Source organism: Mesocricetus auratus, unplaced genomic scaffold (genome assembly GCF_017639785.1).
Source record: "Mesocricetus auratus isolate SY011 unplaced genomic scaffold, BCM_Maur_2.0 Super-Scaffold_100018, whole genome shotgun sequence".
NCBI lineage: Eukaryota > Metazoa > Chordata > Mammalia > Rodentia > Cricetidae > Mesocricetus > Mesocricetus auratus.
Genome location: NW_024429199.1, coordinates 1,501,950 through 1,526,691, shown reverse-complemented (window position 1 = coordinate 1,526,691; position 24,742 = coordinate 1,501,950). Strand labels below are relative to the sequence as shown.

General features: G+C 49.6%; 1 protein-coding gene across 1 annotated transcript; it reads right to left on the bottom strand.

Moving 5' to 3' along the window:
• Window positions 1–241: 241 nt before the first annotated feature.
• Window positions 242–21,289, bottom strand: Nr2e1 (nuclear receptor subfamily 2 group E member 1). Its single transcript, XM_005073217.4, has 9 exons — window positions 20,516–21,289; window positions 15,907–16,052; window positions 12,408–12,495; window positions 10,861–11,093; window positions 9,525–9,671; window positions 7,142–7,238; window positions 6,605–6,754; window positions 6,224–6,329; window positions 242–1,655 (listed from the first exon to the last, which is right to left on the bottom strand). Exons 1-9 carry the CDS (start codon window positions 20,538–20,540, stop codon window positions 1,493–1,495), a joined length of 1,155 nt encoding a protein of 384 aa, XP_005073274.1. The 5' UTR covers window positions 20,541–21,289; the 3' UTR covers window positions 242–1,492.
• Between the last annotated feature and the right edge of the window lie 3,453 nt (window positions 21,290–24,742).

The following is a 24,742-nucleotide window of genomic DNA, read 5'->3' as shown; positions in this document are numbered from 1 at the left end:
TAACAGATGCAATTACATCTGAGTGTCGTAGAGAATGAGATCTTATGTTTTATTTCTTTATTCATCATTTTACAAATGGGCTTCACTGTAAAAAGGAAATTGCCTTTGTAGCTTGGTTCTTACTGCTCCAAGCTGGAGGGCTCCGAGCTTTGGTTTTTACACCAGCTGGGGTCGCCGCCACCTTGTTGCTGACAGGGAGGAACAAGCCAGGGAGACGGGAAGGAAATCAGGCAGAGTTTACTTAAATTCAATATATTTTTATTCTTTGTAAATACAATGAGTACAACCTTTTAACTTCACAAATCAGTTAATTCACTTTGTACAAGAGAAGTTTGATTCATCCTATGCTAGTCCAAGTGCTGAATTCTGCCCCCCTTGGTGCTAGTACCTAATAAATCAAAATGTGAAAAGTACAGCAGCTATTTAAAAATGTTTGTTTCTACATTTCCATAAGTATAGAGTCATACCCAAGGAGCAACTTAGAGTGTAGGACGATGTGGGATGTGTGTGTGTGTGTGTGTGTGTGTGTGTGTCGTGTGTGTGTGTGTCGTGCACTGGAGACTTTATTAGAGACCAGAGTTCTCTGAAAGGCATTCAAGATCCCCAGGCTGTTAGCAATGGAATGATCATGGACCTATTTAGCTCGCATCTCCTTGAAGTTCCTTCTGGCTTGCATGTCCGTGTACCATGTGGTGTGACTCGCTGACCCTGAGGCCTTTGGCTTCAGCACTGTGAGGATGGGACAGCGATCAGCCTCACCCAGTCACCACTGGTCTCCACTTTATTTGGTTTTGCTGTTTGGAATCATCTTCCCTGCCCGGAGGTTCCTTCAGCAGAGCTCTTTGAGATGCCATCCAACCTGAAGTCTTGGTGAGAAATTCCTTTTTGTTGTCAGTTCCTTTGATGAGGTTGCCTGGCCTGTGGTACTAAGAAGGAAGAACAGAAAAAGGGGGGTTGGGGAATTACACAGCATAAGCTACATTTCACTTACTCGGTTCTGAAGGCCACTTAATGAAGTATTATGATAGAAGGGAAACTTTTGATAATACTTTTGATTTAAAACCTAAGCATTATTTTTAAAATAAATGCTCTGACCCGACCGAGTTCCGAAGGCCGCGGTATGATGATACACAAAGCTATTGTTGATCAACTGACTTGATGTACTAAAAGGAACAGAAAGTGGGACTTGTCTTTCAATTTTGAATAGTTCAGCTGGATCTTCCAGGTCAGAGGCAGAGCCACTGTCTCAGCCTACGGTGGCCCCCAGTCACCCATCCCAGGACATGGCGACAGTGACCCGCCCCTTTGCAGCTGTCCTGCTTTCATGGAGCAGTGGGTCACAGCTATTGTTTTATGTCCTCTGGCATGTTTTCCTGGAGGCAACTCATTCCCAGGTTTCCCCTTCCAGGAGGGTTTGTTAGTTGAGGCTTTGTCCTGCGTGGTAGAAGTCTGTCTGCTACTGCCCCATTTTGGAAAGTGGTTGCTGGAGATCTTAGATGTCACTGGATTTGTACATATCTGAAAGCAGTCTTGTAATCGGCACGTTTCCAATGGTTTTTTTGAAAAACACTTCTTCTATCGTGGATGGGCTAATTGAACGTAAAGCTGGTAAAAGCAACAGGAGTTTCCCAAAGCGGCAGGGTTGAGTGGGGTATCTGCAGTAGGAGAAGCCAGGAAAGCAATGTCAGAGCCTCACACAAGCAAGGACTCACGTCTCATACATGAACCCGCATCAGCCCCAAGGTAACTTCCTGACCTGAGCCTCTGCGGTAGCGTGCTGTAGACTGCTGCAATAGCGTGCTACAGTAGCCTCCAGGACAGGGGCCTCTGTCCCTGCTGCACAAGTAGACTCCTGGAATCCCTGAAAACAGTAACGCACTGCCCAAATCACACACGTGCTCAGCTCTTTCTCTCTCAGTATCAGCAAGGGGAGTACATTTTCATTTCTAGGCAAATCAGCTTTAAGACACCTGATGCTAATTTTAAACCAAAGAACAAATGTAACATTATCACTGTAGGGAGTGACCATAGGGTTGATTATGAATCTGGCACTGGAATTCATAGTTTTAAATTCTCAACACTCTTGAGCAGACCATTCCTCTCAAATAAAATGGCTTCTTTTTCTAAGCAATTCTCCCAATTATTATTCAGGCATTACACTTTGTCACTCTCAGGAATAATTCCGCCCTTATTACACTGCAAATTAAGACTGAGTCCTGTTGGGCGGCAGTGCCACCCAGCTTTCATGTCAATGAAATTGGCACATAATTAAAGATGGGAGAAATTGCTTAACAATTTCCGTACTTGATGCCCAACACACTTTTGTACTCAGATGTACGTGTTCAGTCCCCTCTGTCTTTGGATGCTGTGCTATACCTCTCATGCCCTGAGACGGCTTCAGCTGATGACTTGCAGTTGGGCATCAATACCCTCTGCAGGAAAGCATTCCTCCACTGAGGAAAAGCCACATAAGACAACTTCCGGGACATGTGTGTGACTGCACATTGTTCTACCTAGGCCATAGGTGCCAGAAACTGAGAGGTATTAGATTCCTATGCAGGAACTTAACTGTGTTTAACCGTTTAACCGCCTGACAGCTCTACTCTACAGAGAGAGCCTAGGAGAACAGCTTCCACACTTGTCTCTTAGCTTTGGACAAAGAACTACTCTGTTTGACTCTCATATAGTCAAGTTTCATAGGAATTTAATAAGGTGGGATGAAAATGATGACACTTATCTACAGTAAAAATAAAAAATGTTGGGTGTGATGGTTCACACCTATAGTTCCAGGACTCAAGAAGTTGAGACAGGAGGGTTGCCGTGAGTTGAGAATTAGCTTTGACTACATAGTGATAGTGAATCCAGGCCAGCCTGGCTTATAGAATGAGATGCTCTCAAACAACAACAACAACCAAAAGAAGTCCAACCAAACAGAAAAACCGGCCAAACACATTAACAGATAGAAAAACAAAACACCTAAATGTCACCTCTTATTCTCTGTGCTGAGTGACATGCCAGACTTCCTCTAGCTTTGGTCACTTCTCTTCAGTGGCTGTTTCCCTTCCCAGGATTGGACAGAGAGAGCTGTGTAGAGCTGAGGTAGCCTAGACAGTCTCTGCTATGTCTGTTGCATCTACCCAACATGCTAAACCTTTGCCACGATGAGAAGCTGTTGCAGGAAATAACGTGTGCTGGAAAGGTTGGGCTTGGGAGAGTCTGGAAACCACAGACAATTAAACCGTCTTGCGTGGGTGCTGGGATGAACTCAGGGCCTTGTGCATGCAAGGCAATCAAGTGCTCCACCACTAAGCTGCACCCAAGGCCAAGAATTAACTCCTGATTGTCTGCAAGTGGATTATCCACTCATCCCTCCCACCTCTTTGATTCTCCAGTTGGGAAAGAACTGGTCACAGTCAACAAGAAGGGCTTATTATACGTGGAGTAGTGTGCCACCTAGAAACAAGAACAATGTGTGTGTCAGTGCGTCTGACTGCTCAAGATTATTTTGTAGTGGATTGAAGGACCACTCCATAAGATGAACTCATGCCTGGTGCTGTTAACTGCGCTAAGAACCTGTGGCTGAGTAGGTCATAGGCCTTAGGGGAGCGCCTACTAGTATTATGTTGTGAATGGGCACAGTATCAAACGGTTCTCTAAATACTTATCTGTATAGCCATAGATTAGCGCAGCTCTCATTCCTCATCAGGGGAGCTGGTTTTTCCAGTATATGATGCTTACTTTAATGCAGAGACCCGCACGACTGAGAAATGGTAGCCAATCAGAGGAGTGAGTGTGTGTGCGCGCGCGCACACACACACACACACACACACACCCCAAAGCTCAGTTTAGAAGTGGGGTGGAGTGTTAGGAAGAGTGAAGGTTGCAGGAGACTCCTCTGAAACAATGTTTTCTAGACGTGCAGGCCCCGTTGAACACATGAGCTCGCCGTGCTTGTAGCTGCAGGCATAACATCAAATCAGCTGAAATCCCAGCACGAATGAGGGGAGGCTCCTGAAGCCTCACCCCCAGATGAGGATGTTTTGACAGTTGATGGCTGCTGGGAGGCAGCCATCAGTTTCCTGCAGGGACGCAGGCTCAGGTAGGTTGTCTGTGTTCTAACGGATGGCCTTAGCAGATGCAGGCAGCACCGACTGGACTCAACGGGTTTTTTAAAAAGAGTACATGAAGTTGGAAGGGAGATGTGGGTGGGGATGGGGATGAAATTTGTAAAGAATAAAGACATATTTTTAATTATTTTGTAGAACATGTACCCCTGATTTCATCTATTAGCATGAATACTTACAAGTTTCTTTTTCAGTTCTAAATGTTTTGTGCCTACCACAGACTCATGAGCTTTAGTTCTATCACGGCACTGTGATGTGTCGGTTCCTAGCTAGCTCCATATAGCCTAGATAACCAGAGAAGTCAATCACAGGACACTAAGAGATGCATACGTTTGCATGTTAGCTTTTCAGCTCAATTTCAGATTTTGTTTTTCTAGACCGGGACATACTTAGAGTGTTCACTGATTTGAAAGAGCCAGGACAAAAAGGAATAGTTGTTTTGTCACATATCTGACTCCAGACATTAAGCTATAATTCCAGCTGATATCATGAGCTAGGAGCTCCATGACAAAGCAGACATCTTCCAGCAGTTTCTAGAGACTAGAGAGTTGGAAGAGATGCAGTGTCTCACCATGTCTCCAAAACAGACTGTGATCGTCTGTGGTGGGATTCTCCCAGACCACCCTGTCAGCAGCTCCTGAGTACCAGACTGTCTCAGTTCCCCTGCTTGTCTCTGCAGAACTTCACACAACACCTCCAGCAGCCCCCATGCCCAGGAGCTGCACCCTCCCTGCCCTACTGAAATCCCTCCACCACGCAAGGCCTTCTCCCTTTCACTCATCAACCTTCCTGGATCTTCCTCACTCTTTCCCAGTTTGAATTCTCTCTCTCACTCTTCACGTCCCCGCCTCCAGTCCTGTGCAAAGTGATGTCTCTGCCCCTGTCACACAAAGGGAAGTGCAGTCCCTTGTTCTTTCTGATAATTTGCCTCACCCGCCTGGTTATGGTGACTACCTAGCAGAGGCCTGACTGAATCAATAACTGAATTCCATGTTCTCCATTTAGTGTTCTGAATATTCTCCTGGCTCTGAGTGCCAATGGTTAACTGTGGCACACAATCAGCTTTAGTAGGGGAAATAAGTCCAGAGTGTACATGGTTCCATTCTGTAACTTTGAACTGCAAAACTAAGTGCCTACAACTTATATTCTATAGTTCAATGTGGGTTTTAAATTTCCCCGCCATTGCTCTTTTCTTTGGGAAAGCCTACTTACATGAGCTACCAAGCAATGCCATTTCAACGGTTTTTATAAACACCGAATAGTTTTACTCATTCAGCATTCAAAGGGTGATTTATGACAGACGTAAGGAGCTCCTAGTACCCAGGGGTACGGCTGACTTGGGATTTTTCTGACCCCTCAGGTGAGGAAGGCATTAATGGCCTCTGTCCATATAGTTAGCTCCACCATGGTGTCTATGGCTAACACTGAAGTGATGGAGACAGGGTTCCATGAGTCCCTCTTGATTCTATTCCAACCTCAGATCCACCACAGAAGCTAAAGAGATTTCATTACTCTTAAAAACCTGCCTCATTGCTTCTGACAATAGATTAGAAAGTCCACACTGGTGCTGTGCCCGGGGAACTTTACTAAGCTCCCGAGTGGGAGAGTTTCTAGCAATATCCAATGTCAGTAAGAAGGCCCTGCCTAGACAGAAGTGACAGGGTGGGTGCTGGGACCCCAGATGGCCAAGCAGACACCAGTCACCAAACCCAAGCAGCAGTCGTGGCCAGAGTAAAGATGGCCTCTGTGAAACGCTGTGCTCCTTGAACTTGGGGTTGGCCTCTGAAGAAGGGCATCTGTCCAGGGATGATCTGACCACTTTCTGACCCAGCATCTACTGCTTCAGACTTCACAGACCTTTGACTCTGTCCTGGCCCAGGCTCACAAATGGGAGCAACTTGGTCAGCTCATTCACCTAATTCAATTTACCCTTCTCAGCCTCCCCCCAGAGACAGGTGAGGACATGGATTCTAACTGAATTAACTGGCTGGCAACAGGATAATTAGCCATGACGTTTGAACTGGCTCCTCGCTGCCTGCTGGAGCATTCACAATGGAGGCAATTTTCTTAAGTACATGTTCACAGCAAATAGCGGTCACCTGGTATGAATGTAGCTGTTGAGGGTTAGCTGGGCCTCATCTTGAAGAGCTGCAATGGCGGCAGCATTCCGGAAACTTCTCAGTTCAGAACCGCTGTGTGTGGGAACTAGAAATGAAGACCCAGAAACTGTGAGAGACAGAATAGGGAGGACTGGGGTCTCATGGTGTCCCGGAAGTGAATGACAATCTGGAAACCATGCAAGCCTCTGCAGCTATGGAAGACCAAGCAAAGCTCAGAGTATCACCTGTGAAAACACCACCGTCCCCCACAAACCCCCACATGTCACTCTAGAGCTAGACTTCGTCGTAGTTGAACTAATGGGCTGGCAAAAGGAGAAGAGGGAGAGATGGGTCTGTCTGTGCCTGCCTGTGTCTGCTTACCAGCTTTGAAAGTGACAATGCATTTCAGACAGGCAAATTCTGTGGCATCTAATCGGAGCTGTCTGAACCGAGCTACCACCTCCTGCAAAGCCTGTATTTCAGATATGATCTTGTTCAGCTTCTGGGAGTCTGTGTTGTCACTATTCATGCCTAGAATTGAAATATGGGATAAATACTCTAATATGGAGGCATTTTCATGTTTTAATATTGATTTTTGACAAAATTCTGCATATCAATATCTATTCAATTGTCACTCAGAGATATCTGATTCCATGTAAACTGGCTATATTGTATGAAAGTTAATATAAAATCTTCTCTTGGATGATAACAAACACAGTAATTTGCATTTAAATAACAATGCAAGCAGTCATGAATACAACAAAACAACATTATTTGCATTTAAATATAGATTTATAAATGACAGGTATACTCTATTGTTCAGTAGGAATTTGTTATTCTTTACATGTTGTTCTTTTTTCAGTAATGTATTTTTATGGTAATTTCTACAACAAAGTCATTAAATTGTGCAATTCTTACCAGATACAGCCAGTAGAGTGTTAGCATCAACCGGAATGGCCCATTGTGCTATTCCTAGAACAAACAGTTCTCTCCAAGCATCTTCCAAAAGCATCAGCTGTCATACAATAGATGTATAATATAATATAGTGTGTAATTTATAAATTTATAAACAATTTCCATATGTAAATTTCCTTTAAAGTCTTTTAAATGCCTGTCTTGGTTTTAAAAAAATCAAATAATCTATTTTCCCCTTATTTCCCACATTTTCTCTTTTTTAAGCTGTGCCTATAGACACATGCATTTCAGAGTCAGCCATTCCAGGTCCTCAAAGTGCCCTTCCCTCAGGAAAGGGTTTACCTCTCAGGCCCTTGCCACACCCATGCCTGTCCTCCTGGAAACTTCTCTGGAGACCTAAAACCCCTACAGTGCCACCAGCAGCTGAGCAGGTGGTTCGTTCTGGTATAAAGCACTGAAGACTCTGACTAAGATTGTAGGTCAGGGCCCCCATCTTCCTGGAGAGTTGAGGGGGCTGGGAGGTAGAGGGGAGGGAGAGGGAGAGATCACTAATTCCCAAGAGGCATGAGGGAAAATCAGGGTGTAATTATGTTAATCGGGTTTTACTGAGTTTACCTCATCTCCCAGCCTGATTTTTCTGCGACTCCTAAGTGGACAGCATCAAGGTGCTTGTCATTTTCACTCTAATAAAACGTGCTATTGAATATTTAAAATGAAGATCTGGCTCCTTTTTCCAAATTAATATACTGATTCCACTTCACTGTAGTTTGCTTATTGTTGAAGGGTTTTCAGCAAAAGGCTAAGTGGCATACAGGAAGTGAATTTTATTTGAATTAGACTCTACAAATTCTTGTTTTCAGAAAAAAATAGCCAATTTATACATATACATGCATGTGTTTGAGAGAGTGAGTGTATGTGCACACACACATACAGAGAGAGAGAGAGAGAGAGAGAGAGAGAGAGAGAGAGAGAGAGAGAGAGAGAGAGAGAGAGAGAATGCAAAAGATTAAAGGGCAGCCAGTAACCCTGGTAAAAGACTGTACCTATAATGTTGAAAATAGTTCTCTATGCTTAAAAATTGTTCAAAATCAGCCAATGCTGGCTGGCTTATATGAATGAATTTGCTTTGGAAAGCTAAGAATCATGAGGGTTTGCAACTAAATTCACAATTAGACCGAAATTTTTTATTTTGAAATGTTTCGTTTTTATTTGCATTGAGTACAGAAAAACGATTTGTAAATTAGAGGTAAGCAATAATTGTGACCAGATTTCATGCTAGGATGTCAACGTGTGTTTGGCACATTGTTTGTCCCCCTGAAGGGAGCATCTGGAAGGATGCTCTTATGACTAGTTAGGAATGAAAAGAATTAAGTCCTCTGCTTTTAGAACGGTGTGTGGAATGCAATGGAGGAGCACTGGCTGAGCATATGACCCTCGCTATCCAAAACAGAAAAAGAAGCAAAAAATTGCTTATTGGCCTTTTGAAAAAAAGAGTCGTTAATTTCTGTGAGTGCCCTTAGCAGCCAATAGTCATGGCCTCTCCATTTCTTTCTTCCTCTTAAGATTAAAAATATTGACAAGGACAACTTTTAATATTCCTAGCAAGAAATTTTATGAGATTTGCTAAATGCAGGTTTTTAGATGTACATAATTTTCTTACTTCTGAACATATAAAATTACTTTCCGTTTTTGTTTCCAAAAGTTCTAAAAGAGGGGAGAATGGAGGGGTGTCATGTGGCAACAGCATACTATCCTCACATGTGAGGCCCTGGATCTGAGTCCCCAGCAATGTCTGCAATCGGACCAACAAGACACTAATCTACAAGACATGTGCCTTTTGGTCCTCCACGGTGATTAGCCTCTAGCCCAGGCTGTGCACATCACCGCGGAGAATAAAAAGCTGAAGTCATAAAGCCCTGCCAATGAATACCCATGCCACCTTCTCAGCTTGAATGTCATAAGAAAACACCATTTTATCAATAGTTTTCCTCATAGCTCAGGCTGACTTCAAGCTCCAGGTTCTCCTGCCTCAGCCTCCTAAATACTAGGATTACAGCTGTGCAGCCTCTCTCATGCCTGGCTTATCTCCAGTGTTAAAGGAAATTTTTGAAATCTGATACTTCAATTAAACTTTAAAAAGAGATAATGTACTTCTATACGTGTTTTACATACAGCACATCCAGCTACCCTGAAATAACATGGCTGCATTTCTAGCAGATTCACTGGTAGATATTTTGAACCTCAAGGATGATGTTGGCAAAGATAAATGGTTTCCCCGGGCTTCAGAATGTCCTCCTGCATTGCCAGTATGTGCGCAGGTGACGTCCAGCCTGTAAGGCTGAAGACAAGCTTCCTTTCCAACCCCTCTGTGCGCTGTTGGTCGTACCTGGTCTTGCAAAGACAACGTGGAAAAGGCCGGCACACTCTTCGCCCACTTGATGCTCATAAAGAGAAGCCTGGCAGCCGACTCACACACTGACTCCGTGGCCACTTCATAGAGATACATTGGGGCCCCGTTCACTTCGTGGGGATACTGGAGAAGGAAGAGAAAAGCCTGCAGGTGAGGAAACCACAGCTTCGCCAAACAGCTGACAGTCCAAAGTCCTGGCTAAACGGAGGGTGGGGGAGAAGGGAACCCGCGCTCTGCTTTGGCTTTCATTTGCCTCTAAGTATCCCTAGCTGCAGAATCTAGGGATTGGGGTTTACTGGGGGAGGCATGTTTCCGTTCTTTGGGAGCTTCTGGCTATTCTGTCCCCTGCAGTAAATTTTCCTTGGACTGAACCAAGTCCCAGGCCTGGATCCCAATTTAGACAAGAACTGCTTGCATTTGTGTAAATAAAAATAGAAGTGAAAAAAGTATAAATTAATAGGCATCCCAAACACAAATATGCATATGAGTATTTTTAGAAAGGATTAGTATATTATGGAAATATTTCAATTAGACATCTTAATCATTCACAGAGCTTTCCCATTCATAACTGACAACATATTCATAACACTACTTTCCAGAGCTTATTATACACATCAAGGGTAAGAAAGCAATATTAAATATTGTGCGTGTGTATGTGCCCAGGTGTTTGGACTCCCTGCAGTGTGAAGCCGCAGCTGGCCTCCTCTGGGGGGGAAATCCTAGGCTCTCCTTCAGTGGGGGCCTTGGGAGGAATCAGCTCCAGGGCCTGGAGTGCAGTCCCTAGGTGGCAACCTTCCCAGGTACTTCAGCCTGTGTCCCTGCTGGCAGGGCCAATCCTGGGAGTGGCTTGAAAGTGAGTAGGCGGGGGAGGGGGGGGGATAAGAGTGGGGGAGGGACGGCCCTCCCAACAGTGATTTCTAATATTTTTCTCTCTCACTGAAATCCAAGATTATAGATCCAGGCACCTCGGGAGGCCCCTTCCCTCAGGTGGAATCAACTACTGTTTCGGTCAGTTCTGGCCTCTGGGAGCGTCTAAGGCTGCACTCTGGGATTAGACACCAACCATGATCGATTTAGCGTTTCCTAATAGTGCAGGCTTCTGGCCTCCATCCACCCCGTGTTCTCGGGAGTTCGCGCGTTTCGTAGTCGCTCAGAGGGTGCCCTAGTCTGCCTTAAATGTCAGGAGGAAGCCAGAGACTGGAGCACCAGGGGATGCCTACACGGTTCCCTGACTCAGCTCAGAAGAGGGCGGGTTTACCCCCTCCCCCGCTTTGCTCCAAGAAGTTTCTTTGGACCCAGCAAAGTCACTAACCTTGGGCGTGGGTTGAGCCAGGCTCACGAGAGTCTGCCGTTCAGGGGTGGCAGATACAGCGGCCAACTCCAGACCGTGCGGCTCCAGCTGCGTGACCGCAGTGAAGAAAGCGGGAGCTGGCAGCGCAGAGGGGAAGTGGGCAGCGGCCCCGTTGTCTTCCTTGTGCCCACGGAAGTAGAGGGCCACCTGTTTGCGGATGGTGGATGTCCGAGGCCCCCGCTCGTGCTGCACGGCTGCACAGACAGACAGATGGACACAGACCTGGGGTCATAGGCTCAGTGACACTTGGATGCAGCCCGACTGTCGCTCCATCCTCATGTCTGGGCCCCCCCGCCCCCCGCGAGGTCACCCAGGAGCGAGAGGGCAAAGCGCAAAGCCACATTTTCCCAGCACAGGTGGGAAGCAGGGATCTGAGCTGGATACGAGTGAGGAAAGTGCTCAGCGTCCTCCCCTCCCTGGGATCCCAGGGAAACCCTGGAGATCCTATGGGCCTCTGAAAGAACAAGCTGCCCTCTCTCCCACCACCAAAAAAAGAAACATCACACACAACCAGGTTCGCAGAGGTTGACTCCCTCCACCTCTAAGTCTCCCCCACAAATGGCCTCCAAGGCCCCAGGAGAAAAAGACCCCAGCCCTCGAACCCTGGCAGATGGGACAAGGGAGAGCCATCTCTGAGTGTGCAGAGGAAGGCAAGGGAGATGTGACAATTACCACCAACAGTTTAAACAAATTAATTCAGGGCAATCTTCCTCCGCACAGCTTGACAACTTGTCAACACACAAGTTCAACAGGTTGGACTCTCCCTCCTGCTTCCAGAGCGGTGGAAGGGGGCACTCCAGGCAGGCTCCCTGCCTCGGAGGGATCCCTACTGCAAAGCTCACTCTGCACCCCAGGCTCTCTCTCTCTATCTTTGCCTAGGCCAGGATGCCCTTGCCAAGTCCTGACCCGAGGAGGAGAGGGATGGGTAGCCTGGACCACTTTCTAGATCCTGGAGCTTCTGGAAGACCCAGGCCTGGCTCAAATCTGGGCCTCAGGGGAGTGGGGTGTTGGCAGTGCCCTTAAAGGATGTGTCATCCTGCCTCTCTAGCCCCCTTTCTCCGTCTTCTTGTCCACTGAGAAAAGGTTCTTGAAAAGCCTAGGGCCAACGCGCTGGCCATACTGAATTTGCCATTGAGGACTTGAAATCTAGATCTTAGGGAGGTTACTAAAGACTACATACAAGGAGAGGTGTGGAATGGAGTCAGGACCCTAAGTAGGAAGTCTGCACCTGAGCACTGGATTTCTGCCCTCATGCACTGCCTCAGTGAGTATGGTCTGGGGCTTCCCGGGTGGGTGTGGGACTTGTTCTGGGAACAGTTAGGTCAGCTGGGGACTGCAGCCTTCTAAGAGAGGCTACAACTGACAGCCTGAGGCCAATTCCCAGCATCTGGAGAGAAGGGTTCTGTTGGAGAATGATTTACATGCATGGGAGTGCCATCTATTTTCTGTACATATAATTTAGTTACTACTCAATCAACATTAGAAGAATAAAGGCATGCACTGATTACCGTCTTTGTTCATGTTGACTTCCAAACACTTCTTCAGTCGACACGCCCTGCACTGGTTTCTGTGTGTCTTGTCTACGGGGCATCCTCCCTGGAACAAATCACAGGCAGTCAGAGGCCCCAGAGCCCTTAGGCGGGCACCTGGGCCTGGGGTGGGAGGCCCAGTGTGGGAACTTTGACCGGCCACCTACTCAGGACAGAGAGGTCCAGACCTAGTGACCGTGGGCCACTGGCAGGGCCAGGTACATTAGGGGCTGGGATTCCCGGGGTTGGGACAAGAAGACCAGTCCTTGACCTCAGGGAGTTGATCAAAAAATGGTCCTTCCTGATTTTCTGAGAGCTTCCAGGAGCTAAGAAGCTAAAGAGGGAACTAGTCACGGACCTGAGGAGCCAGCACAGACGAAGCTTTTCAGGACCTAAGACAGCAACCTGGCCCTGAGCTCTGCAGGAAGCAGGCCTGTGGGTTAGCGCTGGTGTCGCCTTTGCTAGTCTTTGCCTTACTGGCCTTGAGTCTATTGCTTGCTGCCATCTCCTGAGCGAACCCATTGCTCTGACAGATAAACCTCAGCCTCTTAGGCTTCACTGCCTGTGCTCTTTCCTTTGCTTTTGTAGTTTCTTACACAACTCAAAGCTTTTGACAACCCTGAGGTCCCAAGGTCTAGCCGCAGGCTAGGTCCACGGGAGAAGCTAGCCCTGGAATATGAACCAGCAGCCAGGATTTTCAGAAGGGCAAGGCCAGCAGAGAGAGTGTTGGGGCAGAGCTGAAGGCCTGAGGAAAACTCTGGAAGGCACAGGAGACACAGGGTTAAAAAAAGATAGTTGCTGCTTTACAAATATTTATCTGACAGGGATGAGCAATCAAAGGTCTAATGTGATTTTCTGTGGGGAAAAGAAGGTGAATAAAAATATTTGACACTGGGCAGTGGTGGTGCATGCCTTTATTCCCAGCACTTGGGCAGGGCAGCCAGCCACAACCATTTCACAGAGAAGCCCTGTCTGGGAAAAAAAAAAGTATCTGGCTGGGTGTGGTGGTGCACACCTTTAATCTAAGACAGATCTGGTGAGTTCCAGGTCAGCCATGACTACATAGTGAGACCCTGTTGGAAGCAGCCTAGTACTGACCATTGAGCTGCACCCAGGCAGTGGGTTTTGGGAACATAGGCTTCCTGTTCTACAGCAAGGGTGACCTGGAATTTCCTGTGTAGCCTAGGCTGGTCTTAAATATGTGACCCTTTTGCCCCGCTACCACAGCCTGTTCAGATGTTTCTTTCAGTGTTTGTGTTGCTACCTTTACTGGGGGAGCATGGATACAGGTGCATAATGTGTGTGAGTTTTTGTTTTGGAGCACTGAGGATGGGACCAGGGCTGGTTAAGCATCCTTCCACCATGTGACACTCCTAGCCTTATACATAGAAAAAGATTTTTATTTTGCTTCACAATTTTAAATATTCATAGCCACTGAAGTGGGAATGAGGAATTTCCTCCCTGAAATATCTATCAAGAAAATGACACACTAGAACGAACACACAGCTTCGAACAGTTTTCTTCACCAATTAAAAACAGGTGGACTGCCCGGCATTGGTGGCCTTCATTCCCAGCACTCAGCAGGCAGATCTCTGTGAGTTCGAGGTCAGCCTGGTCTACAGAGTGAGTTCCAGGACAACCTCCAAAGCAATACAAAGAAACCCTGTCTTGAAAAAACAAAAACAACAACAACAAACCCACCCCAAAAAAAAAAAGAGGTGGACTTGGCCTGGGGATGTAATTCACAGCACATACCCAGCATGGATCTACACACAACCAAACCAAAGCAAGATATGTTCATTTGTTTAAAGATAGATGGATGCTCATAACAACTTCTAACGTCAGCATTGCTGTTAATAAGGAAGTGAAATGGTCTTTACTTAGTCTTACAACAAGAGAAGGACATTTTTAGGTCCTGGGAGAAAGTTGGAGTGTAATTGGCCATCAGCAAAAAAAAAAAAAAAAAACTGTTAAGAGTTTCAAATTATTTACTATTAGATGTAGTTTAATGCCCAATTGGAATGTTATCTTCTCCAGTATTTTGATACACATGTAAAAACCAAGTGTCTCAAGTGGGTTTTCAAATCATATCAAATGTATATAAGTATCTAGAGCTGGTGAGATAGGGGGAGAGCCTCGGGTTTGACTCCTTTATTCTCTTTGCCAGGGAAGGGACACAGGCCTGATGGATTTGTTTTTACCCCTTTGCAAACATTTTGGACTGATAAAATTTGTCTCTGAATTGATAGCCAGCTCCTCAAACAGCATAACATCTCAGATCCCCCAGTTCTGTCTGTTGCATACAAGTATAAGACAATATGGACTGGCTGGCAACCCAGAGCTGAAGTTGAGGCAAGAAGATCAAGAGTTTCAAGCCAGCCTAGGCTGCAGACTAAGGCCCTTCTCAAACAACAACAACAATCTAAGCAGATACCTGTTTCAATCTGGTGGTCTACTGAACTTCAAACCTTTGGAGTTTTTGGGATACAGTCCCACATGTGTATACAATGTGATATATATGAGCTAGACACTGAGGACCCAAGAAAGCAGGTAAGAGAGTTGCAGAGTTCAAAATAACTTAGCGAAATGAACATGGCTTGTGTGTGCTGCCAATCAAAACCTATCAGAAATGCTAAGAGCAGATGTTAAGCCACTGAGCTGGGAATGAAGTCACAGGTGGTTCCTGTTAGCTCTGCTGGAAGCCATAGCTGGGCTCAGCTCCCTCCCTAACTACCCTGTGTCTGAGAGATAGTTCATCCTGTGCCAGACTGAACCACAACTCCCCAAGCTCATCTTGTGAGCAGAAAGGGGAAGAGTCATGAGAACTTGACTTCCTCGAGCCTCCTCTTCTTGCTCACCCTGCACTTTCCTGAGTCACACGAGTGCTGTGTCCTCACACCTGCCTGCTTCTGGCAAGCACCGTGGCTTTCAAGTAGCCAGCCTTTACTTTGGAGTCTTATCTAAAGGTAGTGGTGGAAGATGTGTGTGTGTGTGTGTGTGTGTGTGTGTGTGTGTGTGTGTGTGTGTGTTTGTGTGTGTATGGATGGATGGAGATGGAGGAGATGAAGATGGATATATATGGTGGTGGTGGCCTGGCTCTGAGGTACCATTCATGGTTGTATACTGAGCTTGGCTGCCGCTAAGAATGGGTGGAGGGTGGGCAGCGCAATGGGACACTTTCTTCGGCTTACTACTTGTGCATTAGATTCTAAAGTTCCTTGAGGGCCTTACTCACATCAAAATGTGACCAAGGAATTTTAAAAAAAAAGTGTAGGAAATCAAGCATGGGCTTTCTGACTCTCCCATAAACTCATTTGCCTTTCTTAATCTTACGTGGCATTTCCAGAGCCAAAGGGCCACCCAAAGTTGAGGCAAGGAAGGAAGAGAACCCAGGTCAGGGAATTTGGGGGAAGCCTAGGCAGAAATGGGGTGGTGTGGGGCGCCAAGGGGAGCCCGGCAGCTCCACCCTTGGGAGTACCTGGTTTCCAGACTTGCAGACATAGGTCCTATTCCTTCGGATGCTCCTCTTGAAGAACCCAGAGCAGCCGTCGCAAGCGTAGACCCCATAGTGCTTCCCGGAGCTGCGGTCACCACACACTTTGCAGGGGATATCTAAAATGCGACCTGAAACCGCAGAAAGTAAAGGGGGAAAGGGTGAGAGGGAGCGCGGGGAGGAGGGGAGGGAGGAAAGGGAGAGGGGGAGAGAGGTGCTAAGCAATCTGACCTCTGAGGGGATTAGCATGGAACTGCGGTAAAAGCAAATAATGAAGAGATTTTATAGCCAAACTTTTTTTTCCTTGAGCAAGTGTCAGCTTCCTACAATGAGCGTTATTCATGCACCGCTACATGTATTTGGGTCTCCTCTAATCGCCGAGACCCATTTTGGAATAAAAGATTACAGCAGGCCCGGGCAGCAGCTCGGCCCGCCGCTGCCTTTCTGCTCTGCCGAAAGTTTGGCCGTCTCCCTCCTTCGCTCTTGCATTTAACAGAGAGAGAAAAAAGTTGTTAGTAAGCGCGCAAGGAGACAAACTTGAAATGTAAAAGGGAAAAAAGAAGAAAAACAAACACGGCTGGAACTGGGGATGGCAGCTGGAAGGCAATCGCGTTTTCTCTGAGCTGAGCCCGGGGTTGTTATTATTAGGATTATTATTGTGATGCTAATCCTCAGATTATTAATGATAATAAGGGTAGTGGTAATTGCCCAACTTTCTCTTTACCTATGGAAAAATGCTTAGTACTTCACGTTTGAGAAATTATTTCTTTTAGGAGAAAGTTGAGGGGGAGGGAGGTAATCAAGGGTCTAGGAGGGAGAGCTACCCAATTTGTGACTTGGAGATCCCTCCTCTCCCCCAGGTCCTTGTCCCCTCACTGCCTAGTCCTGGGTGCGTCTTTCTCTGCATTTTTCTGCTGCTGGAGGAAGGGGGTGGGTGTTTTTGTTTTTTGAATGGCTCCAATTTTTTCTGGGATTGCTACCCCACACAGGAGAACTATGCTTGGACTCTCCTAGTCTGGCGAGGCCTCGGCCCGGGAGGGGCGTTAGGTAGAGGAAAATAGAAAGAGGGTGTGGGGGTGTTTTCTCTCAGGTTCTAGCCCAACAAGTGCCTGAAGCAATTTATTAACGTAGAAATTCTTCCGAAAATAAAAGGGAATATTTGTAAAAAGTGTAAACAGGCAATAACGATTAATACCACCTGATTTTCCTTCCCGTCGCTACGGGTCAAAGGCATTCCAGTCCGGGCCCAGGCGGTTTCGGGCCTCGTGGGAACCGGAGAGCCGCTCCTGGAGCATCCAGATTGGGGACGGGAGAGGCGGCAGCGGGAAGCCCTGAGCCAGCAGCGCTGGGGAGGTGAGGCGCTGTCTGCAGGGGCTGGGAGGCGACGAAGGGTAGGAACTTACTCCGGGATCCCTGGGCGCCTGGGCGGGCTTGCACGCGGGGCCCTGGCCTCAGCCTCAGGTGGAGGGGGGGAGTGCGGGGGACCCGGCAGGGGGAGGTCGGTGAGGACCCGGCTCAGCCGGGGTAATTACAACCCCGCCGCAGCACCTGCCTATAGAGCCACCAGTGACCCGTCAAAAAGAGTAGCATGGGAATTCGGACGGCGACAAAGGCTGGCGGGGGAGGCATTCGGCGTTGCGGCCACCGCTTCGGCGCTCCCTCTCCCGCAGGGCAAGAGCGAGATTGTTGGGGGGGAGGGAGGGGTTGGAGAGAACCAAGTGTTGGTCTTGTCCTCCACCCCCTGGGGCCTGTCACTACTCCCCCAAACAACTCGCGGTCGCGCCTGAGCATCGGTCACGAGCTCTGCTGCACAGCACCCGCTCTCACTCTGGAAACAGCAAAGGAGGATCTCACATCTTTCAACCGTTCTCCTCCGCCGGCGAAACCCGGGCGCTCTAGTCGCCTGGGACGCATATTAAGGACTCAGTAGCACTATCGCCCCAGCTGCCCTCCTCTTCCCGGTAGCACCGATGTCGCGATGTCAAAGGAGCCCTTGGGGGGGAAGCAGTGGTGGGCCCCCTTGCCCAGGCTTCCCACCCAGACTGGAGGCTAAGGTCATTTATTTCTGGAGAGCCCGAGTGGAGCGAGAAGACCAGCGCGGGGTGGGTGACCCTTTACTGACTCATCGGTCAGGATGCTCGACTGTCACCACTTGGGCTTGCTGGCCGGCCCTGTCAAAGGACTGACCAGGCAGAGGAGAAACGGACTGGGGCGGGGCACGGAAGGGAGGGAAGCGAAAATTCCAGGGCATGGAGGGCCGACGCTTCAGACTTCGCCACCCAGCCACGTTAAGGTGACTTGGGGTCACAGACAAGCTGGTTGACTGCGGCAAAGCTCCCCTCTTTTAGCCAGCCGAGCGAGCTCAGACGTGAGTCAAGCCGAGTTTCCTGAGGCTGGAAAACGGTTCTTAACTTCCCTCCCCAGGGGGTCCCCTCGGGGCTTTTTGTGTATCATAATTGCCTAAAGATATATGGCAGCTTCGATTACTGTAATTACCATCAGAGGCTGTTGAAAGAAGTTAGTCTGGACTGCAAGGGTGACTGGCCAGGGTCTTGTTACCACCCAGGCGGGGACCCGGGTGACAACGCTCTGCTCTCCAGTCGCGAGAAGATGAAGACCTCCCTGCCCCTTGGGTCCAGACCCGCTCCACTGCTCGCAGACCCCCTCACGGCCTAGGCCACAGGGCCACAGGTCTCCTGCTGGCGGCAGCCATAGTGTGTAAGCCTCCTAGGTGAAGGGGCGCTTCTAGAAGGGACTTGCCGCCTTTCCCCAAGAGCCACCTCTACCGCAACCTAAACCGAGGCTCCAGGCCTTCAAGACCAAACTCTGACTTAGCAAGTTAGAAAACTCAGGTTTCCCTAGTACGTGCCCTGCACGTCATGTGCCCATTCTGAACCCCCTCCCCCAAATCCGGAGAGTCTGCAGCGTCTGCCTAGTTTACAGAGTCGGGGTGCAGACCTGGAAGTTGAGTTTCGTACGGATTCCTTTCCTTGTCTCCAAAGCCCCACATTTCAAGTTCTCCGGAAGCTTCGAGCTCTAAAAGGGCAAAAGTCCCAAACCATCTTTGCTGTCAGAGACAGGTTAAGCTGCCCCAGGGTGAACGCGCCAGGAGACCAACCCAGGCCCTCCAACTTCAGGTTTTGCAGTGAGATTTGTAATGCAACGGGAATGGTCTCCCTCTGCTCCTCTTGGGGGAAAACACCTAGAAAAACAATTTATTGTTTTGTGCCTGCACTACTTCTGAGAGATCCGAACAGTTAGGGCGTGGATAGGCCAAGGCTAAGGGGAACCGCGGTCCTGCACAAGAGTCTTTGCGCTCAAGCTGTGCATTAGGTCCCTTCTCTTGGCCCTAGCTCTGAACACTTCCTTTCTTCTCGTTTTGTTGACGTTCACTTTATTCTAATTTTTTAAACTCAGCACTCAGACCAAAACAAACGCACAAAATAAAAACACAACCTACTTCTTACGGGAAGGGAGGTGGAGGCTGGAATTGCACCCATCCTAAGTGAGACTTCATTATCAGTCTTCAGAAGTAGCTAGGGCTCTCCCAACTTTTCAAAGACTCGGGACAATGAGGGCGAGTGAAGGGGGAGGCGGGAAGGAACTCACAGAGAGCGAGCGCCAAAAATGCTATAGGAGAAAACAACACGGGTGATTGGAGAGCTCCGGGGTGTGGGCCCTCTGCAAAGACCCTAGAACTCACAGCCTCGGGCCCGCGGAAGGCGGGAACTGAAAAGCTGCGGGGAGATGGGAGCACCTTGTAGGCGCCTTCCGAACGCCTAATCAGGCCTACGCAATCTCGGGTTCTGCAGATTCTGAGCTCGCAAACGCCCTAGCACATCGGAGTAACTCTGCCCTCCTGTCTCGGGAAGTCGGAAGAGGTCAGCCGCAGCTGGCCGTTCCACCGGAGAGGAAGTTGGAGGAAGGGAAGGAGCGCCCCAGTGAGCAGGCCGCGGACTCCCGCCGGTGCTGGGCTCCCGCTCGGAAAGTCCCTGGGATTAGGGATTTGATCCTTTCTTTGCTAGAGTAGCTCGCCATACTTTACATTCCCCAGTTATGACCTACGCGGATTTAGGATTAAGGAAAATGTGACTTTTAAATGGTTTATGCTTCCCGGTTTTGCAGGATTATTTGAAATAGCTAGAAACGGGGCGCAAAGCATTCCATTCAAAATCCGCTTTGCAGAGTTGCTTTTGCGCTCTGGAGCTCCGAGTTTTGAGCGGCTGCGTTATTGTGCGGCTGCAGCCTGGAGCTGCGGCCCAGTTCCCGCCCCCGACTCACCCCTCCCACCCACAGCACCTGGCAGCTAAATAGAAACCACTCGCCGGACCGGTGGGCTGCTACGGGTCGCAACCTTCCCCATACGCCGGGAGAGGGGGATGCTAGCATCCAGAAGCAACGAAATTGCTCTCTCAGCTTCACGAACCGCTCCAACGCAACATCTGAGGGGAGCTAGGCCAACGGACTCACACGCTCGACCGAGTCCCACCCTGAGGCTCAAATTCAGAGAGTTCGGGAAGGACCTCCCTGGCCTCCCAGCCTGCCCTCCCCAGGCCACGCGCCGGGACCCCGAGGCTGCTGGAGAGGTACCCACTTGTTGATCCGGCGGGCTTGCTCATGCTGGCGGTCCCGGGGCGCAGCGGTTGATGGGCACTGCTGGAGTCCCGGCCCGCAGCGCCCACGTCGCCACCGGGCGCCACCGCTCTCCAGCCGCCCTCCAGCCTGCAAGGCTCCCGGACGGGCCGGACAGGTGGCTATTGGTTGCGCGCCGCCCTGCTCTCCCGGCGCTCAGAATTCGTTCCACAGTGGAAATGGAAGCATCCTTAAGTTTCTTCCCGGCTCTAGCAAAACCTCTGCTCGGAATGCGGCTTGATATGGACACAGGCTCGAACAGACAGATGGAGAGATGGACAGGCAGGCTGAAGGGGGAGGACAGCACGAGGGGAATAGTGAAGGACAGAGATGGAGACACGGAAATGGTCTTCCTACGGAGCAAAGGGGGCAAGATCCCTCTCATTCCCCATTCCTGTTACTCAGTTTCCAATCTCTCCTTCCACACAGGCGTGTCTGCTGGCCAGATCGCTACAGACCGCTGATCTTCTATGGAAAGACGAAAATCAAAGCCGCGGTCTCAGAGGCAGATGAGCTCCGCGCTGCCGGATCCCGGGCGCCGACAGGCGAAACTAGATCGCTGGGAGATCTTCCAAGGGAAGAGGTTACCAGGTCCGAGTTTCCAGGGACAGCCGCGCACACCGCGGCGAAGGGTCCCCGAAGTTCATTACCCTGTGACTTTGTGCCTGTGGCTGCGGGCCGGGGCTCGGGTAATATCTCCAGAAGCGCTCTGACAGGCAGCCGCGGGGAGGGGAATAGGGCGTCCCTGGCCCACTTAGCTTTTCCCCCAACTCCTGGCGGGGTCTGACGTCAGCCATGTGCGGGGAGGAGATGGGAAGAGGGAGGGGGTTAAATGCTAATGATATTAATGAACCTCCAAGCGGCTTCCAAAGAAAATGCAGGCGCTCAGGGAGCTGACGAGTTAGAGTGTGAATACGCGAGTGCGGCTCCGTGCGTGCGTGATGGTGAGGACGGTGCCGCTCTTGCAATAAAAATGAATTTTTATATTTCACGGCAAGGGAGAAGGGGAGGGGTGACGGGGCTCTCTCAAAACGCGTTCCTCCCTCTCTCCAGAGTGCCAGACAGATAGATTCGTGGAAGAAATTGGGTGGCTGTGTCTGTGTGTGATTGTGCGCGCCCGGACATGGTCATGTGAGTTGGTTCATTGTTGGTCCCGCGCCCCTTCTGTTGGGGAAAACTTGGATCTGGCCCGAGGTGAGTAATTTATTCCTTTTGCAACTATCTGTGGAAAACCAGAGCTGAGGACCGGACTTGGGGCCTGGATTAGGGTCTCGCGATCCCTCGGTCTTGGAGTGGCGCGTTTGAGCACGGCGGCTGGGAGGGCTTCGCCAGCTTCTTGCAAGCAAAACCGGCCCACCCGGAGCTGGCGGAGTCCTCTCGCCTTCATTACGTGCACTGGAGCTGCTGGAAGGCGAAGCCTTCCCTCCAGCGGTCGGTCCCCTGCAGGCATCGCTGGCTTCCCCTTGCAGGCCTGGAGACTCCCGAGAGCTCCGCCACCTTCCTGCCCACCCCGATCGCCTATCCGGAATTCCAGAGCTCTCCGGCGTCTTGGCCGTGGCGCGGGGACAGCGCGCGCCGAGGGAGCGGTGATCTCCGTTCTCTAAGCGATTAATTCTGTTTAAGCTCCCTCGGCATCTTGAACTTGTCGAACAAGAAAGAGCTTGCCAGCCTCTCCTCGGGGCGTGGGCCCGGCTAGGGGTCAGAGGTCACGCCTCCAGCTCGGCACGGAGTTGGGGGAAGGGGGCGGTGGTCAGCTGTCCTCAGGGCGCTGGCCCACCCTCGCTGCAGCTCCCTACCCTCACCGCCGCAGTGTGCTTGCAGTACCGGCTGGCGTCCCCCCAGTGCCCGCCTGGGCAGCAGGTCCACGGCCCGGGTCGCAACCCACAAGGGCTGTGCACTGAGGTCGCCGACTGCAGCACGTGATCCCAACTTTCCCCGGTTCCCCGAGGCAAAGGACCCTGAGCACCACACACAGCAACCAACCCACACGGGGCGCGGCCACCCAGAACAGCCGAGGGGCGGGTGACTGCTTCCCATGCCATCTCTCCTCTAAGGTCTTACACACCAGGACGAGTTTAGAGTGTGGTGGAAATTTTTAGGTGAAAGGCGAGAAAATTATCTTTTTTTTTTTTTTTTGACAGCCACCTTGGGCTGGCTGGCTCTCAGCACAGCTTAAACTCGAACTCGGTGCCCAGAGGGGAAAGGCATTTCCGGCTAGAGACAGGCTCGGCTTTGGGTTCTAGGGTCTAGCTCTTGACAGAAATTCAATTGTTGCTGCCGCCAAAACCACCATCGCGATGTAGTGGCGGAAGGGGGCGCTTGGTCAAGGACAAAGAGCTTCAAGTGGAACTAATTTGTCCCAGGCAAAGATGAGGGTAAATGGCGAGGGGTCTGAACCTGGGCCTGTCCTCAGGGAGAAAATTAAGGATGTGTGGGCAAGGAGAGACTAGGAGGTTTCAGGTGCCCAGGCTGAGGCTGCCCTGGAGTTCAAACGACCTCTCTTGCATGAGACATGAGACTGTGACTCATTTACGACACCAAAACTTGTGAAAAATACTCCCAAGCTCGTCAAAATTGTCCCCCGACCAAAACTGGTATGTTCTTTCTCCAGGCACTAACTCTTAAATCAAATTAGGTGCCAAGAAACCCACTAAACAGGCAAGGGTGCACACTCCTACCCCTCCCCTCACAGAGAACTATTCAATTCTGGCAAACACCATAGGGGCTACCCACCCTACAGCATATGCATTCTGTGTTCTGGGCGGTCGACTGTAATTATCTGCGCGCTTTGCATAATTCACAATACAGTTCTGAAATCATAGTGATGACTTTCTGGCATGATTGGTTCGGTGTAAAGGCAGCAACTAGCTCCAGAATAGGCTGCCTAGCCTGAGCTTCAACCCCCAGATCGGCAGAGGCTGGCTGGCCTCTGCTCACGCCAACCGGCTGAAGGCCACAGGGACCCTGGCTCTAAACTGTGGAAATCTGGAGCTAATTGGGACACAGCTCAAAGAAAAAATCTTTAGTAGAGCAAAGACTGACTTCATTTCCCATCCACTGGCCTCGACACGCTGCCCGCCCCCACAGGAGGTGCCTCAGAATGTGGGAAAGAAAGGAATCATTGGCAGACTTCCCGAGGGGCCTGCTCCAGGAGGAAAGGAAACCAGGAGATAGGATCCTGCCCCAACTAGCTGTGTAACCTTGGGCAAGCAACTAGACTTCTCTGGTCTCCAGATTGGAATTTAGAAAAAGGATTGTGACTTTGTTCAACTTTCAGTCACAAAAATTTTCCCTATGAGCGTTAAGGGAAATGATTGATAAAGGCAAGTGCCCCCATCCCAGAAACATCTTTAGCAGGGACAAAGATAAGCTTACAGGTTGGCAAAGGGGGAAAGCCAAACCTAGAGGTTCTCCAGGACCAGGTCCAAAGCTAGTCCCTCATTTCCTCTCTCTGTTTGTTTTCAGAACAAGGTCTCACTATGTAGCCCTGGCTGGTGTAGAACAGGCTGGCCTCGAAGAGGTCCGCCTGCCTCTGCCAGCCCAGCCTACACCAAGTGCACATCACCAAGCTGTTTCCTCCCTCCCTCACTGTGAGCCTGCTGCTTCCAACCTAAGCTAACGCTGGCAACCCCAGCCAGGCAAATTTCATCACAAGATGGTTGCATTTTGGTTCAGTAGGAAAATAAGAGGGAGAATCCACCAGTCCACCAAATTCATCAATGAGCACCCACCATGTGCCACTTGGGAATGGAGGAATTAATAGCTTGGCCCCTTTCTTACTATGCGAGGGGGATAGACACATCAAAAATAGTGTTACTGAGGGCTGGAGGGTTGGCTCAAAGGTTAAGAGGTTCAGAGGACCTGGGTTTGAGTCCTGGGATGCACCTGGATACACACCCATCTGTAACTCCAGTCCCAGGGGATCTGATGCCCTCTTCTGGCCTCCATGGGCACCAGGCATGCATGTGGTGCACACGTCTATGCAGTCCAAACACCCATACACCCAAAACAGTATTTTTTAAAAATGGTTTTAGATTGAGGTAAATGTAGAAAATGCTGGAAAAGTATACAAAGGTCCCTAGATCAGAGAGCAGCACCATGGAAAGCTGCCCTCGGGTTCAGCACAGGCTCTGGATGTACTGCCTGGTCCTCTTAATGGCTGTTTCCTCCGGTAGAGAGTCCTGCCCAG

Bases quoted from the DNA above. Each gene is read 5' to 3' on its own strand.
- Nr2e1 (XM_005073217.4), bottom strand. From the start codon at position 20,540: ATGAGCAAGCCCGCCGGATCAACAA. The intron at 12,496-15,906 runs GTACTCCCAAGG...GATTTGTTCCAG, and splicing joins TCTGCAAGTCTGGAAACCAG to GGAGGATGCCCCGTAGACAA. The intron at 9,672-10,860 runs GTTAGTGACTTT...TTCCTTCTCCAG, and splicing joins TGGCTCAACCCACGCCCAAG to TATCCCCACGAAGTGAACGG.